This window comes from Alligator sinensis, unplaced genomic scaffold (assembly GCF_000455745.1).
Source record: "Alligator sinensis unplaced genomic scaffold, ASM45574v1 scaffold991_1, whole genome shotgun sequence".
NCBI lineage: Eukaryota > Metazoa > Chordata > Crocodylia > Alligatoridae > Alligator > Alligator sinensis.
Window position 1 is genome coordinate 815,315 of NW_005842335.1, and position 15,585 is coordinate 830,899.

General features: G+C 49.2%; 2 protein-coding genes across 3 annotated transcripts in view; both read left to right on the forward strand.

Annotated features, from left to right (window-relative positions):
• The window catches only part of SMARCAL1 (SWI/SNF related, matrix associated, actin dependent regulator of chromatin, subfamily a like 1), a 57,569-nt gene extending 49,465 nt beyond the window's left edge, over positions 1–8,104 (forward strand). The window contains exons 15-17 of one of the 2 annotated variants that reach the window (XM_006028689.3): positions 3,829–3,929; positions 6,225–6,321; positions 7,155–8,104. In XM_006028689.3, coding sequence (XP_006028751.1) covers positions 3,829–3,929; positions 6,225–6,321; positions 7,155–7,361 — 405 coding nt within the window. In that variant the 3' untranslated portion in view covers positions 7,362–8,104. The remainder of the gene's footprint in view (positions 1–3,828; positions 3,930–6,224; positions 6,322–7,154) is intronic. The other variant, XM_006028690.3, reaches the window with a different exon arrangement.
• A 6,687-nt stretch (positions 8,105–14,791) lies between these two features.
• The window catches only part of RPL37A (ribosomal protein L37a), a 5,277-nt gene continuing 4,483 nt past the window's right edge, over positions 14,792–15,585 (forward strand). The window contains exon 1 of the mRNA XM_006028695.1: positions 14,792–14,845. Within this exon, the coding sequence (XP_006028757.1) occupies positions 14,792–14,845 (54 nt within the window). The remainder of the gene's footprint in view (positions 14,846–15,585) is intronic.

Genomic DNA, 15,585 nt, shown 5'->3' on the forward strand with positions numbered 1-15,585 from the left:
GCCCCACCCCTCTTTCCTGCCTATGCAGGGGGTCGGACTCGATGATCTATTGAGGTCCCTTTCAACCCTAACATCTATGAAATGGGCTGATTTAGTTTGCAGAAGAGAAGACCGAGGTGGGATTTGGTAGCAGCCTTCACCTCCCTGCAGGGGGGCTGCAAGGAGGATGGAGCAGGACTGCTCTCGGTGCGGGCAGACATCAGAGCAAGGAGCAATGGGCTCAAGTTGCAGCAAGGGAAGTTTAGGTTGGATATTAAGTAAAACTTTCTCATGAGGAAGGTAGTAAAGCATTGGAACAAGTTACCCAGAGCTGGTGGAGTCTCCATCCTTGGAGGTTTTGAAGACCCGGCTAGACAAAGCCTTGTCTGGGATGATGTAGTTGGAGCTGGTCCTGCTTGGAGCAGGGGTTGGACTAGGTGTGACCTCCTGAGGTCCCTTCCAGCCCTCATTTCTATGATTATATGAAAACGTTGCATTGTAAATGGGCCCATCCGAATCTTCTTTAAGCCTAGCTGCAGGGTGGGCTCAGGCATAACCCCATGTCGTCATGTGAAGTGGATTAGCTGTGGTGGGATGTTGTCCCGTAGGGGCCCAGTCCTGTGGGAGACGATGGGTGAGGTGTCCCTGATTGCAGAGGTGTGTCTGGGGATTCCCTGGGGCATGTCCATGTAAGCAGAGAAAGCCAGGGTTGCCCTGCTTAGGGACGCACCCTGGGATGTGCCCCTACAGCAGGCAAAAGCTGGGCAAGCGCTCCCAGGACTTGAGGGGCCCGATCCTGCACAGGAATTCTTGGGAGGCACAGGATCAGGCCCCTCAAGGCCGGGAAGCACCTCCAAGGGCAGCCAGACAGCGTGAGTAGCTCCGGGCCGACTGTGCTCTCCCGCCATAAAACTAACACTAATAGACGTCTGCTGCAATAGAGCAGCAAAAACAACGACCGCTTCTTGTCGCTGCCACAAAGTTGGGCGTTTATGGTGTGACGAATGGTATGGACATCTGTTTGCATTCCCTTTGTGCCACCATGGAAATTATTATGGCGGCACAAAGGCAATGTCTCTTTGCACTTTCAGAGAGGCTGCGCTGTGAAGAGGGGTGGTGGGACAGTGTTGCTGAAGAGTGTATGGGCGTGGGCAGTCTCGGCTAGGACTCGGGTGGGAGACCTTCCTGGGAAGGCAGGGACCACATGAACTGGGACCGGCGACTCGTCAGGGGGCAGCGGTCTCAGCGTCAACACCTCACCAGCGCGCCGGCGAGGAGCAGTGTAGTCGCTCCCTCAGCTGAAACGTAAAGCAAAGGCCCTGACTCAGAACAGCAATTGGATTTCTACTGATTTTGGAGGGGAGAGGCATTAACCTTGCAGACATGGTCGGAGTCCCGCCTGCCTAGCTTTCACCAGCAGTTTCAGGGGAAGAATAATTCCTGCCCTTGATATCACAGGTTTCACCAGTGGATTTCAGCCCTCTGTACTGTGGAATTGCAATCATCCCCCATTTATCCAGAGGGGAAACCGAGACGTGGAGAAGTGACATGCCCAAGATCACTGGGTGGGTCATTGGTAGGGACAGAAGCAGAAATGGGATGTCCTGTGTTACAGTTCAGTGATCTGTCCCCCTAAACCCCCGTGCCTCCCACTTTCCCTTTACATCTGCACTGACGTGCACGTTTAAAGCAGCTAATCCACACGATGTGTAAGTGGCTGCATTTCAGCGGTGGGTAAATGATGGTGATGTCCAAACAGGGATTCTCAGCCAGGGTGCCGCAGCACGCTGGGGTGCTGAGATCCTTTTAAGGGTGCTGTGGGGTGCTGCACAGAGCACTGTTAGATGAGCAAACACCTACACAAGTCCCAAGATAAACCAGAGATTTCTAGTAGGAACCCATAGTGCCGCTAACATTTTGTCTTGTGGTTGTGCTGAGTTCTGTGCAACAAAAGAATTGCTCTATTATTTTTTTGTTGTCAAAAACCAAGTGAAAGCTAAGAGGTGGTGTTTTCTGAGGGGCAGCCTCGAGTCTAAAAAGGTTGAGAACCACTGCTGTAAATGTAAGATGCCGTATTAGTTAATATTAGTTATAATGTTAATACTATAAATATGTTAATATGAATATAATGATGATAATGTTACTCTCAGGACTGGAATTCACAGATCACACACTTTCTGAACAGCTGTCTAAATATTTGCACCGATTGCTGTTCGTTGCAGGTCTGCCACGCGTGCACACCTGTTTGTGCTGATGCAGGGAAGGAAATGTTTTGGCAGATAAGCTTTCTCTAGGGCAGTGGTTCTCAAACTTTTTTTTTCACGGACCACTTGAAAATTGCTGAGGGTCTCAGCAGACCACTGTTAATAAACTTTAATAAAAAGTTTAAAATAAAAATAAACTTTTTTTTTGTTCTACAGATCAAAGCACACAACTCATATTTTAATATGAGTAGTCTTACCTTACAAGTACAGGTATTCTCGATTATTCCACAAAGTTTCTGCGGACACCTGGGTCCGCAGACCGCAGTTTGAGAACCTCTGCTCTGGGGAATGCTCCCAACAACAGGCTTTTTCCAGTAATTCAGGGGAAAGGATGAGGAATGAAGTGTGGCCTGGACTTGGATTCGGATGCAGTTCCCTGCCATCTCTCAAACATCCTGTGTTAACGTGGGCATGTGGGCAGATGCTACTTTAAACCAATTTAATAGGTGAGGGGGACTTGCCTCTCAGGTGCACGCACAAGTTGGTTTGGTTTAACCGTTGCATCTGTCCGCTCGTAGAGCAGTATAAGGGAGCTAAGTCTCTGAATGAAACGGGTCTAAAGTTATAACAGTTTCACTTCACTTGCAGTGCAAGGGGAGCAGACAGATGTAACAGCTGTGAACATTTTGTACCAGTATAATTTAATACTGGTATAACTGTTACGTCTGTCCCAGCCTCAGGCCCAGAACTCAGAGGTAGTTAAGCACATAAGACGGACCGATTTCAATGAGAGAGCATGGTACTCATATTTTAATATGAGTAGTCTTACCTTACAAGTACAGGTATTCTCGATTATTCCACAAAGTTTCTGCGGACACCTGGGTCCGCAGACCGCAGTTTGAGAACCTCTGCTCTGGGAAATGCTCCCAACAACAGGCTTTTTCCAGTAATTCAGGGGAAAGGATGAGGAATGAAGTGTGGCCTGGACTTGGATTTGGATGCAGTTCCTTGCCATCTCTCAAACATCCTGTGTTAACGTGGGCATGTGGGCAGATGCTACTTTAAACCAATTTAATAGGTGAGGGGGACTTGCCTCTCAGGTGCACGCACAAGTTGGTTTGGTTTAACCGTTGCATCTGTCCGCTCGTAGAGCAGTATAAGGGAGCTAAGTCTCTGAATGAAACGGGTCTAAAGTTATAACAGTTTCACTTCACTTGCAGTGCAAGGGGAGCAGACAGATGTAACAGCTGTGAACATTTTGTACCAGTATAATTTAATACTGGTATAACTGTTACGTCTGTCCCAGCCTCAGGCCCAGAACTCAGAGGTAGTTAAGCACATAAGACGGACCGATTTCAATGAGAGAGAGACAACCGCATGCCTTTAAAAATCTGGACATTACTCTCTTAATGCCTCTGTTCCTCATCTATAAAAGGGACATCATAATCCTCCTTTTCTCCCAACCTTTTCAGTCTTGCCTGTTTAGGCTACAGACTCTTTGGGACAGGGATTGGCCCTCACGATAGTTTTGTACAGTATTTGTTGGAGTGGAAACCTGATGGGAATCTATGTGCTAGCAGGGTACACATAATCAAGAGTAATTTGAGTGCTACAGTGATGTTTGTGCTTCGTGTCTCTCTCAAAGGTCCTGATCCAGGCTGAAGATCGGGCGCATCGCATTGGACAGACCAGTTCTGTTAGCATTCACTACCTGGTGGCGAAAGGCACAGCAGATGTCTTCTTATGGTAGGTGGAATAGCTCCTTCTGGTTCTCCACCTGTTTTGTTGTTGCCGTTTAAGTCTGTAACTTGTGTGACAAAGTCCTTAACTCCCAAGCTGGTTTCCCCATCCACGTAGTGTGGGTTGCGGGGCTGTTCTGCGATCAGCGATAGTGGGAAGGTGTTTTGGGATGAGACTTTGGAAGGCTGGAGTCTAATTAATGACCTTGCGTGCGGGTGCAGCTGGGTGACAAAAGGGTAAATAAGCATCTTTGTCAAATGAAAAGTAGGTGCTCAGTTAGAGAGGGCCTAAGAGAACTAAAATAGTCATAGGCTTGGAGTAGGGAGAGGGATTTTGTTTGCATCTTGGGCACAGCACAGGTGATGGGTCCTGTTAGGTGCTGAGTGCTTCCTGAGAGACGAGCTCCATGGGAACTGAAGTGCTCAGCACCTCACATACGACTTGGAGCATTTGGGATCCTGAGTTGTCAGGGCACGGTGTTGCAGAGGGAGTCTGCATCCTTTCATGCTGCTCTGCAGTAAGCCCGTCTGGCCAGCACAAGAAATGCCACTGGCAGACCCCCTGGGGACTTGGGCCAGGCCTCTCTGTCTGGAGTGAAAGCTGCAGGGGAAGACAAGGGAGCTGTAATGTAATTGTGGGAATCTTGGAAATCCTCTGTGCTGCCAGGGAATGGACCTGCAGTCGACGAGAAGAAATTAGCCACCAGATGGTCCTTTTAACGTCCGAAATTATATATTTCCATTACCTCATCCGAGAGAGCAAATGAGCTGAAGCAAACTTGTGCAGTTCCCAGAATATCATGATTGCAAATAATTATAGCCCTGCAACGCGAGGAGCTGGAGGCCAACGTATCGCCCACATTTCAAGGAAAGTTAATGACAGTCATTTTGCCTTTTATTTGCAGAGAGCCTTCCATGCAGTTGTTAGTGCTTGGAAGGAAGGAAATGGGCTTCTCAAGGGAAGACAGATGCATTTTGCCCCTCCTTCTCCCTCCCCCACCCCATCCCGGGTGCAATAGTTGCAGTGTGGTGGCTTTCGCTCGTTTGTAGTTTCTTGTCTCGTGCTGCAGATGTCTAGAACTTGGAGGTGAGGGTGGGACCTGTGTGGTCACGGTCTCCCTTTGGTGGCCAACACGGGTTGCACCAAGAGATGCACTTGTACAGAAAGAGCAGGGCTCTCACCACTTCCTTCAGCAGATGATTCCATAGCTTAACAGGTCCTGCTGTCGGGAGGTTTTCCTCCTAGTCCGCCTAAGTTTTCCCTTTTAGCTGTATCCTTTTACACCTCATTTAAACCCTCTGTCCTGCCCTATACAACCAGTTTTCCTCCTGGCAGCAAGCACCTACAAACTGTCGGTAGCTTGCCATCACCACCTCCTCTTTTCGGTCATTTAGGATCATAGAGAAGTAGGGCTGGAGGGGACCTCACAAGGTCTGGTCCAGCTCCCTGCTCAAGGCAGGAGCACTCCTGACTGCACTAGTCCAGCCAAATGTCTGGCCAACCTGCTCTTGAAAATTTCCCAGGACGGACAATCCACCACTTCTCTAGGCAGCTTCTTCCAACGTTTGACCACCCTCATGGTCAGAAAGTTCTTCCTAGTCTCCAACCTGAATGTCCTCTGCTGCAGCTCGAGGCCAAGGCTCCTCGTCCTGTCCCTTACAGCCACAGACTAAAAGTAGATCTCCATCCTCTTTATAATTGCTCTCCAGTTCACCCGACGAACCTTGTCTGCCTAATTGCTCTCCAGGTATTTCAAGACTGTTATCAAATCCCCCTTCTGCTCTTTTCCAGACTATGTAATCCTAGTTCTTTCAGCCTTTCCTCATAAATCTTGCATCCCATGCCTCTAGTATTTTGTTGTTGTTTTCTGGTGGACCCTTTCCAAACTTTCCACGTTGTTTTTGGAGTGTGAGGGCCAAAACAGGACTCGGTACTCCAGATAAGACCTTGCCGGTGCCTCACCTTCAGCCTCCTAGCCCTTTGTTTGCCCTTTTTTGGTCTCCCTTCTGGTTGTTACTATCTCCATGGTACTGAAGTGACTCGAGTTTAACACAACGCACCAGGCATGCAGACATGCTCAGAAGGCTGCGTCCAGACCCCGACACTGCCAGGTCACCAGAACTGGCTCTGCTGCCTCCGCTGAAAGGGCTGGTATGTTTAAATACTCCCAACACTGTTTATTTTTTATCTGTGTGTGGTAGCAGATTTAATGCATCTTTGCCAGGAGAGAGAAGATCGTGGCATCTTGCATGCTAATATGTTTCTGTCTTTTAACATTTGCTCTGTGCTGCTTCCCCGCAGGCCTATGATTCAAGAGAAAATAAAAGTACTGGGTGCAGCTGGTCTCTCTGAAGCCAATTTTTCTGAAACGGCTGAAGCCACCGACTATTTCGTCAAGGTAACCGCTGGGAAAGTGGGCCAGCCAAGCCATTTCGACTTTGGCTTTGGCATGTCGTTTGCTGGTGGAGGAGGAAGAGGTTCTGCCACAAGTTAGGTCCCACACCGTCCTCCTTGCCACGTGCCTGGAGCGGCCTGTCCACGAGACAGCCCTAGCCTCGTGTGGAAGGAGACTTTGGTGCTCCTGCAGCACTACTCTTTCCTCATCCCACCTATGGAGACTTCTCCTGGCAGTCAGGAACCACCTGAGGAGAGCGGATGGGGTTCAGGAAACACTGCTCTGTCTCCTTCGGAGGTCCTCCAGGCCTTGTGTTGGTAATGCAAGGCCATGTTACCCCTTTGATTGAATTTCCCCTCTCCCACAGGGGTTGTAGCTCAGCCAGTGGAACCCCTGACAGTGCTACCAAGGACCGGGACCTCCCTGTAGATGTAGCCATGGCCTGAGGCGTGTCTCGCAAGAGTGCAGGGTTACTCTAAGGTAGAGGCATGGGTCTGGGGGGAGTGGATAACTGCCTCATTCTCTGTGGTAAGCCCTGCAAGGGAATCCTTCTAGGGGTTTCTGTTAGAAAAACTCCCTTCCCCAGCTCTGCCTTGCTCTGAAGAAGGCCATAGACTTTTGCAAATCAACCCCTTCCAGAAAATGAGGGTGCGAGGCTTAACTGTAGAGGGTACCAGTTCAGGCAGGGCTGAATTCCTGCCACGTTCCTGCTGTGGGTATGTCTTGTGCTGGGATGTGATCCTCCACTGACTGGAAGAGCGGAGTGGAGAGCGTTGTATGCATCGTTATCGCTTAAAATTCTTCATGTGTCAAATCTCTCAGGTTTTGTTCCCCAGCAGGACCCAAGGCAGAAGACCATTTACGACCTTTTCCAGAAGGCCTTCGCTGACGATGGAGATGACCTTGACGAAGCTTTGCGTATGGAGGCAGTCGATGCATGCCAAAATCCCGATCTCGGACGTGCCGGGCAGAGTGCAAAAGACAGCTGCTCAGAAAGCCCGCGTAAGAAGCAGCGTATCGAGGATTTTTTTTGTAAACAGTGAAACTACAAGAAGAGACATACATATAGTAAAATATTTTTTTTATTAAAAAAAGATTTAAAAATCCCCCAGAGAATCACTGTGTTTGAGTTTGCAAAAAATAAACCACAAGACAGACTCCCATTTCTGTGGCGTGTTTCATGCTGGAGGATGAAAAGACAACGCTGGGTGAATGTGGGTTGGGAGCCTTGAAGTCCTTTTGCCAATGACACTGTTTCCGTGAGCATTTTTGTTAAAAAATAACGTTCGCTTTTCTACAACCCAAGAATATGGCAAGGGATGAACCACTTAGTGGCTGCCAAATGTTTTGAACCTGCAAAGTACCCAGTAAACAGCAAATATTGTTATCCTGTAGAACTTCGCAAGCTGTATCGCTGTCTGCAAGAGCCACTACATCGGTGAGATGCAGCCTCCAGGTGGTAGCACACTGGAGCACAGCAGGAGAGCGTGGAAAGGAGAAATTCTGGATGCTGGGGCAGGCCTCTGCAAACAGGCCTCTGCTTCTACCTCTTTGCCAGACCTCGTTAAATTTGCATCCACGCAGTCTCTCTCCATTGCACTTAGTTTTGAGCGATGTCCTTCCGTAAGACTTGGCATCATCTCCGGCAGTGACAGAACCAGGTGCCTGCGTTTGTATGCTCGTGTTTTCTTACTTATAGCAGAGAGAGCAAATGAAGAAAACTGAGGTTCCAGGTTTTATGTCAACCTCCCCCCCCTCAATAATAAATAAATAAATAAAAGTATCTCCCACCTCTCTACGCTCCCAGGCTTGGAACTTGTCTATTTTCTTGTGGCATTTTCTTTGTATTGGGATTTTGCTTCATTTTTTGGCCTTGAGTGTATAAAATGCCTGATGCCGTGGAAACACAGCGTTTATGTGAAGTATTTGCAAGAGCTGCAGCCCAGACTTCTCTGGTGGTTTTCTTATGCACCTTCTACAGTGCCTTATCTCTCATGACAATGTTTTCCCCTAAATGTTTGCTTATATGACGTACCAGTCACTTCCATTTTGTGTTCTCATAGGAGTGCCGCTTTGCTGGCACTTTTAAGACCTACAGTTCATCACTACCACAGCTCCATTGGTGGTAGAGAGGTGATGGCAGAGGCTTTGGCATAGAAAGGTATTTTTATTCCTACATGACCCTAAGCTCTCCTTTGGGGCTTAGAGGACGTGGCCAGGAGAATACCTGAGTCCCATCTGTACTACCGCTTCTCCGTGCGTGCTCTGCTGGTGAATCACAAGCTCAGAAAGATAGCAGCATTGAACCAACCTGACAGCGTAGTACCATCCTCATTCCTTTTGAGTGGTTTTTGTGCTGTGGACTCCAGGGAATGGACTGGACTCGACTCATTTCACAAAGGACACTGAACTGCTTTGATTAAACTTGAAACCATTACTGACTGAAGCTCAGTTTGAACTTGCAACCTAGAGGTGAAGGGCTTTTACTTCATTACCTGGCACCTGAAGCATGCAGGCTCCCAGCAGTTGCCTACGTTTTCCTTTAGGTTTAATGTTATTAACGTTATTGTACCAAGCACCTGCAGCAGTTCTTGTTCTGGTTTGCTCAGCCTTTTAGAAGATGCCCAGGGATTAGCTGTGTGTGCATTTATGTTCACAGTGATGCAGAAACATCAACGGGGCTCCACTTTGTGAATCTGCTCTGGTGCTAGTTAGATATTACTGACACCCGCCATACATGAAGAAGGAAGAAAATCCCAAATCCAAACCGGTTCTGCGTGTGAATCAAATGTTGCTTTTGTTTCAGTGGACTCTGACGACTGGCCGAGCCTCTGCACGCGTCTAGCTACTTTACTGTACTCAGCTGGCTGGAAATGTTCTTGCCCTCCAGTATTTATCCCATTTCACAGAGCCATGCCCTTTCCTCCACAGCAAACCTATTTGAACGTGGGCTCTTTTCAGTAAGATGTGGAAGTGTTGCCCCCTCGCAGCGCAGGGAGGATGGAAAGATTTCACCTGAACAAACATCATCTTCTCGTCGCCCACTTCTCTTGTCCTCAGAAGTGAGAGGAGCTGCAAATAGCACTTTTCTGAAATCCGCCAAATGCGTCTTTGGAGGATTCTGCCTCTCATAAACCCTCAGCATATCTTATCTACACACAGATGCATCTCCAGGCCCCATTAAAGGACATCAGGTGCGCTCTTGCTCTAATGTGGCCCATAACAATCTCAGTTTGATATCTGCAGAGTTGCTGAGACTTGGATGAGAACACTTGAAATTCACTTTACCCTTTCTATATTAAAAAAGTGTGTTGTGGCGGGGGGCAGGCTGGTAGCGGAAACTGCTTCTGGAGGAAAAAGTGCTTTTAGCCATTATGTCAAGGGAGCTCTGTGCTGCTACCAAGTGACTTTACTAGCTGTATGTTTGCAGGCAGACAGCAGTCCATTGCATGCCGTGCAAGTCTTCAGCTCTTGGTTGTTCCCTCTTCACATTTTATTTGAAGACGACTTCTTACTTATTAAGTCACAATGCACAAAAGGGATGAAAGCTAAAGGCTGGGAAGTATAAAGAAGCTTGTGTGTTTGTTTTTGAAGACAGGCTATTCTAGGGCTCAGGAGAGATGGGGTCTGGTTCCTAGTTCTGCCTCAGTTTCCCCCCCGTCACCTGAAGACAAGTCACTTCGGGCTCCAAAGCCTCTTGGAAAGGACCCTACCAGAAAGCTGTTGATGTAAGGAGGTTCTTAATCGGTCTCAAGTCATGTATCAAATGGGGTTAATTTGATCACCTCTATTTAGATCACAAACTTTTGGGGGCAGGAATGGCATCCTTTTAATGTGGCTGTGCATCATTAAGGGCCCTGACTTTGACTGGGGCATCTCTGGCTGTCATAATGCAAATAGGCTAATATTAGTAGTCATGGTACTATTAATGCTATACCAGTAGTAGGGAACTCATGAAACTCTACGAATAACAGGTAACTACTACCCCGATAAATACGACAGAATATTTACCTACCAATATTTCTCAGTAGTGAGTTTGAAATAACAGTTTAAAATTAGGATTGAAGCTGTTTTACTTTATAACGTGAACTTTGGCGGATTCTTGTTGGGCACGTCTACACGAGACACTTAATGCCCACTGGACTAATTGTACTGCACATTACCACAGCTAGCAAAAATCGTGCTAATGCACTAATGTGCAGTAGATTAATCCAGTGGTATCAAGTGTCACACAAAATGCGTTCACCTGTGCTAATGTGCAGTAGCGCTGATTATGGCACTTTAAATTAGTACCTGTTATTACAGGTACTAAACAACGTGCCATACTTATTGCACATTATTGAACATGGAGATGCGCCCAGTGTCTCTTGTTGGCTTTAAACTGCCCGTACATGTCATTGTTCCTTTCCCAACCCATAAGAAACGTTGCTTCTAGATGGGTGAAATATGATCAATAAGATGCTTGTATATTGTAGCAAGAAGCCTGGGCAACGAAACAGAGGTGCTCGAATTACTTATGCAGGACGCAAAGCAGGATTATTATACCTCTATAACAGCAGCATGGTGGAATAGCCATTATTGTCGAAACAGGACTGAGGGGTACGCTGTGTCCCGGACAGAGAAAGATAAAGGCGAGGGGCGGCATTTCTAACGTTGATGACGTGACCACCTGTGAAGAAATGCAGAGGACGAGAATGGATAGAGATGGAATCTGCTCAGGCCAGCTTGCTGTGGGAAAGGATGGTAAAACCGAATCGACCGGGAGAAAGTTGGGAATCTGCTATGGACCCTGTGGCCAGATGTCGATACACAGAGAGCTCTGCTGCTGTTGGAGAGAAATACACCTGGGAATTGTCAGTCGCTCCTTCCAACCTGACCCACTGCATCTCGGAGAGATTGCATAGATTTCCAGGGTCGGAAGAGACCTATTAGATCATCGAGTCCGGCCCCCTGCCCTGGGCAGGAAGGAGCGATGGGGTCAAGTGACCCTAGCCAGATGCCTATCTAATCTCTTCTTGAACACCTCCAAGGTACGGGAGAGCACCATGTCCCTCGGAAGCCCCTTCCGTATTTTGGCAACCCATGCCGTGAAGAATTTCTTCCTGATGTCGCACCTAAATCTGCTCTCCATCAGTTTGTGGCCGTTGTTTCTAGTAACCCCAAGGGGTGCCCTGGTAAACAGGATCCCCTATTCCCTGCTGAGCCCCGCAATGAGTTTGTAGGCAGCCACACGATCACTTCTTGGCCTTCTCTTGCAGAGGCTGAAGAGATTCAGGTCCCTCAGTCTGTCTTCATAGGATCTTCCCTGCCGGCCCTCAGCCATACGAGTAGCCGTCCTCTGGACCCTCTCCATGCTGTCCACATCCCTCCTGACGTGCGGTGCCCAAAACTGGACGCAGTACTCCAGCGGCGGCCTGACCCGTGTCGCATAGAGGGGGAGCATCACCCCCCTGGACCTGTTTGTGATGCATCTGCTAATGCACGATAAAGTGCGGTTAGCCTTACTTACTATCTCGTCACGTTGGCGACTCACGGTCACTTTTGCCTCGACTATGACTCCGAGATCCCTTTCCACTGCCGTGGTGCTCAGAAGGGTACTTCCCGGCCTATAGGTTTGTTGGTGATTCCTTCTCCCCAGGTGCAGCACCTTGCACTTGTCTTTGTTGAATTGCATCCTATTCTGTTCTGCCCACATCCCCAGTCTGTCCACATCCACCTGAATTTGCTCCCTACCCTTCAGTGTGTTTAGTGCACCCCGTGGTTTGGTGTCTGCGGATTGGACAGTGCTCTCCACGCCCTCATCCAAGTCACTGATGAAGACATTGAACAGCAGCGGTCCAAGGACCGAGCCTTGGGGGACCCCACTGCCCACATCCATCCAGGGAGAAACCGCCCCATCCACCACCACTCTCTGGGTGCGCCCCATGAGACAGTTTTCCACCCACCGGACTGTGGAAAAATCCACGTCACAGCTACTTAGTCTACTTGCAAGAATTGGGTGCGACACCACGTTGAAAGCCTTTTTAAAATCCAAGTAAATAACATCTGCCTCGACTCCTGCATCTAACCACTTTTGTGACCTGGTCGTAAAAAGAAACCAGGTTAGTCGGGCAGGATCTGCCTGCTGTAAACCCGTGCTGGTTGCCCCTTACCATGGTGTGACCCGCTGGACCCCCACAAATGGGATCCTTAATGATTTTTTCTAAGGTCCTGCCAAGAATAGAGGTGAGGCTAACCTGATTATAATTACCCGGGTCCCCCTTCCTCCCCTTCTTGAAAGTAGGGAGCGTGTTGGCCCTTTCCCAGTCCTCCAGGACCTGTCCTGAGCGCCACGAGCACTCAAACAGCTGCGCCAGTGGTTTCGCGACAACACTGGCCAATTCCTTTAGTACGCTTGGGTGAAGATCATCGGGGCCTGCTGACGTGAATACGTCCAACCCCTCCAAGTGCCCCTTCACCAGGGCAGCACTAACCGCTGGTGGATTTGGCCTTCCTCACTGCTTCCCTGCAAGCGCGAGCTCCTCCTTGGAGGCTGCCCCCTGCTTCCGCTGCCTGCAAGCCTCTTTTCCTCTGAAGGGTCTCCTGGATTTCCACTGCTCAGCCAGGAGGGTTTCTTGGCTCTTCCGCCTCCCTTTATGTGTATAATGGGTACCGCTCACTGCTTCAGATTTTTTTTCTTCCTCTTTCTTTTTGAATGTCACAGAGAAATTTTACATTTCCTATTTCTTTGCGAGATACTTTCTGGACTGTGGTGGCTAGGCACCTATACACATGCAGGGAGGCTGCTCTGACATGCTGTAAATACAGCGCGTCAGAGCAACTTGATTAATCGGGTCTGCAGGAGCGTGGTCGTTACTGTGCTCCAGCAGACTGCAGCGTCGCACATATCAGCGTCCGGTGGGGGCACGTTAAAGCTCGTCGAATGAGCTTTAATTAATTAAAGCACCCCAGCTGCTATTTTTCAGTGCAGGGATGCTGATACATGTCACTTAGAGCGGCTCCGAATTAAAGCACCCTCTTCCCCCTGTCCCCCCCCCCCCCCCCCCCCCACTCTCGCAGCATATATATAAATGCCCTCTTTCTCGATTTAACACGCACAAAAGTCATGAGGATATTGGCCTTTAAATAGACATTGATGATCATTGAAAAGTCAGATACAGAATGAGGTGAAAAGTAGGTTTTTACCATATTTTACATCTTGGGGGGGCAGGTAGAGGGGACACTGGGCTACAGCAATCCCTTGACTTGTCTTTTAAAGCGCCAGTCCTCTGCTACTTTACCATCTACTATTTATTTTTTAAGAAAACCAAGCAGTTATCTTACCACTCTATCCATTTTCTTTTTATAGTCTCTTTGGATAGAAAGCCAGAAATCTACATTCTGTGGGTAAATCTCCAATCTAATAAAACCCATGGTGATAGAGATCAGTTTTACTGCTTGGATCTTTGCTATCTCCCTGCATTAATACCCTTCTGCAATATGTTCCTGATGATGGATTGTTTTAACCCGAGCAGCAAATCCATTCCATTTTTGTGAGCTTGGAGGCTCAAGATAACCCTATTATCACGGGACACGTTTACAGAATTAAGCAGCATAAAGGTAAAAAGAAAGACCCGGTGCTTTGTGCGGGACTCGCAAAATCTGCAAGGGAAAGTCATTCAGAAAGAGGGTCACGAGCAGGTAGTTTTGCAGCAGTTGAATCCTTCGCCTGCCAGCAGCGCAGCGGGGAAAGAGAGCGTCACTTTGACGATACCGGTTGTCATTCGTTCTTCATGTTCCTTGATCTAATTAGACCGAACTATTTAAGGAGCTAAACCAAATAAATACCATTGGTCATAAAGTTATCGACCCTTTATAAAAGCAACGCCAGCTTCGCGAATCTTAACATATCTGCTTGTGAGATCAAACATGGCATACACCCCTTATGCGTCGGGGTATAAGGGACTAATCTCTTTATCGAGAAGGGCGAAGATCGCAGATGACACCAAACTGGGGAAGCGCGGTCGCGCTAGAGGATAGGCTGGCGATTCAGGCCGAATCGATAGGCTCGTGAGGGGAGCGGATCAAAACCTGATGACATTGAACGCAGAGACGTGCGAGGTGCTCCGTCTTGGGGGATGCTCTCGCGAGGTCCCTTCCAGCCCTAATGCGTATGAAATCTATGAAGACACCCTCCGAAAGATTGGTTGTTTCATTGTTGTCCACTAGGACAACAGCACATTAGCCAGTATGCGTTATCATGAGACCAGATGGGTGTCTGGCCTGATTTCTCTCTTTACTCATGCCTTCAAGGATGCGATTTAAGCTGCTCTGCTTCTCTGCAGCAACGACTCCCAGTCCTGGCTGGCTCGAGAGCGCTGTGAGCAGCGAGCGTCGATGCGAAAGCCGTGACGTACCCGGGCGTAGGTGCGCTGCCATCAACTCGTTCCAACTGAAGAAGTGACGCTACCGCACGGGACACCGAGGGTCGACGATGGTCTTACATGAGTCACGACAGCGCAGACAACTTATCCGCTGCCAAAGACTGGTGATGGCGCTTTGTGCGGGTGCCAAGAGCAATTTGTGGCTCGGGCCCGGCTGGTTGACCACCGCTGCGTATACAGAATTGCCTTTCTCCCGCGCTTCAGTTAATTCATCTGCAAGTTTCCTTGCGCTGGGCTTGGCCTCTGCTTTGCTAAACAGCCCTGCCCTCTTCCTGCTGCAGCCTGGCACGTGTGCTTTTTGGTAGGAGCCGACCCATTGTCCAGGTGCGCGTCCCTGTGCGCTCGCATTTCCACGCTGGTCCCGTAGCCCCCTTCTCTCGGCCGTGGGGTGCAACGCCCCGCGCTGAAAAACCAGCCACAAACATCTTCGTCGCAGCGCAGGGGTGAAGGAGTCCTTGCTGCCAGCCACGCGCAGGGGATGGATGGGCATTGGGGGAGGCCTGATCCCTGCCTCCCCCCAGGTCCACAACTGGAAGAGGGGCCAGGCTAGCACCACCCCGAACCTCCCCTCTCCATCTCTGCGCTTGAACCCTTTTGGGAGTAGATGCGCAAGTTTCTGCGGGGAAATTTGGGATCTTTTGTTAGAGCAGTTGGAAAAAGTTTTCTTAGCAAGTTTGGGAGCAGGGCGGCGCAGCCCGCGTGCAACAGCTGGCAGGGGACCATAGAGCCGCACCCCCTGGCGTACAGAGCGTCCCCTCCTCTCTATGGCGCGGCGCGGCTCCCGCCTCACTTCCGCCGCGGCGCGGCTCGGCTCCTCGCGCCTGCGCACTCAGCCTTTCCCTCT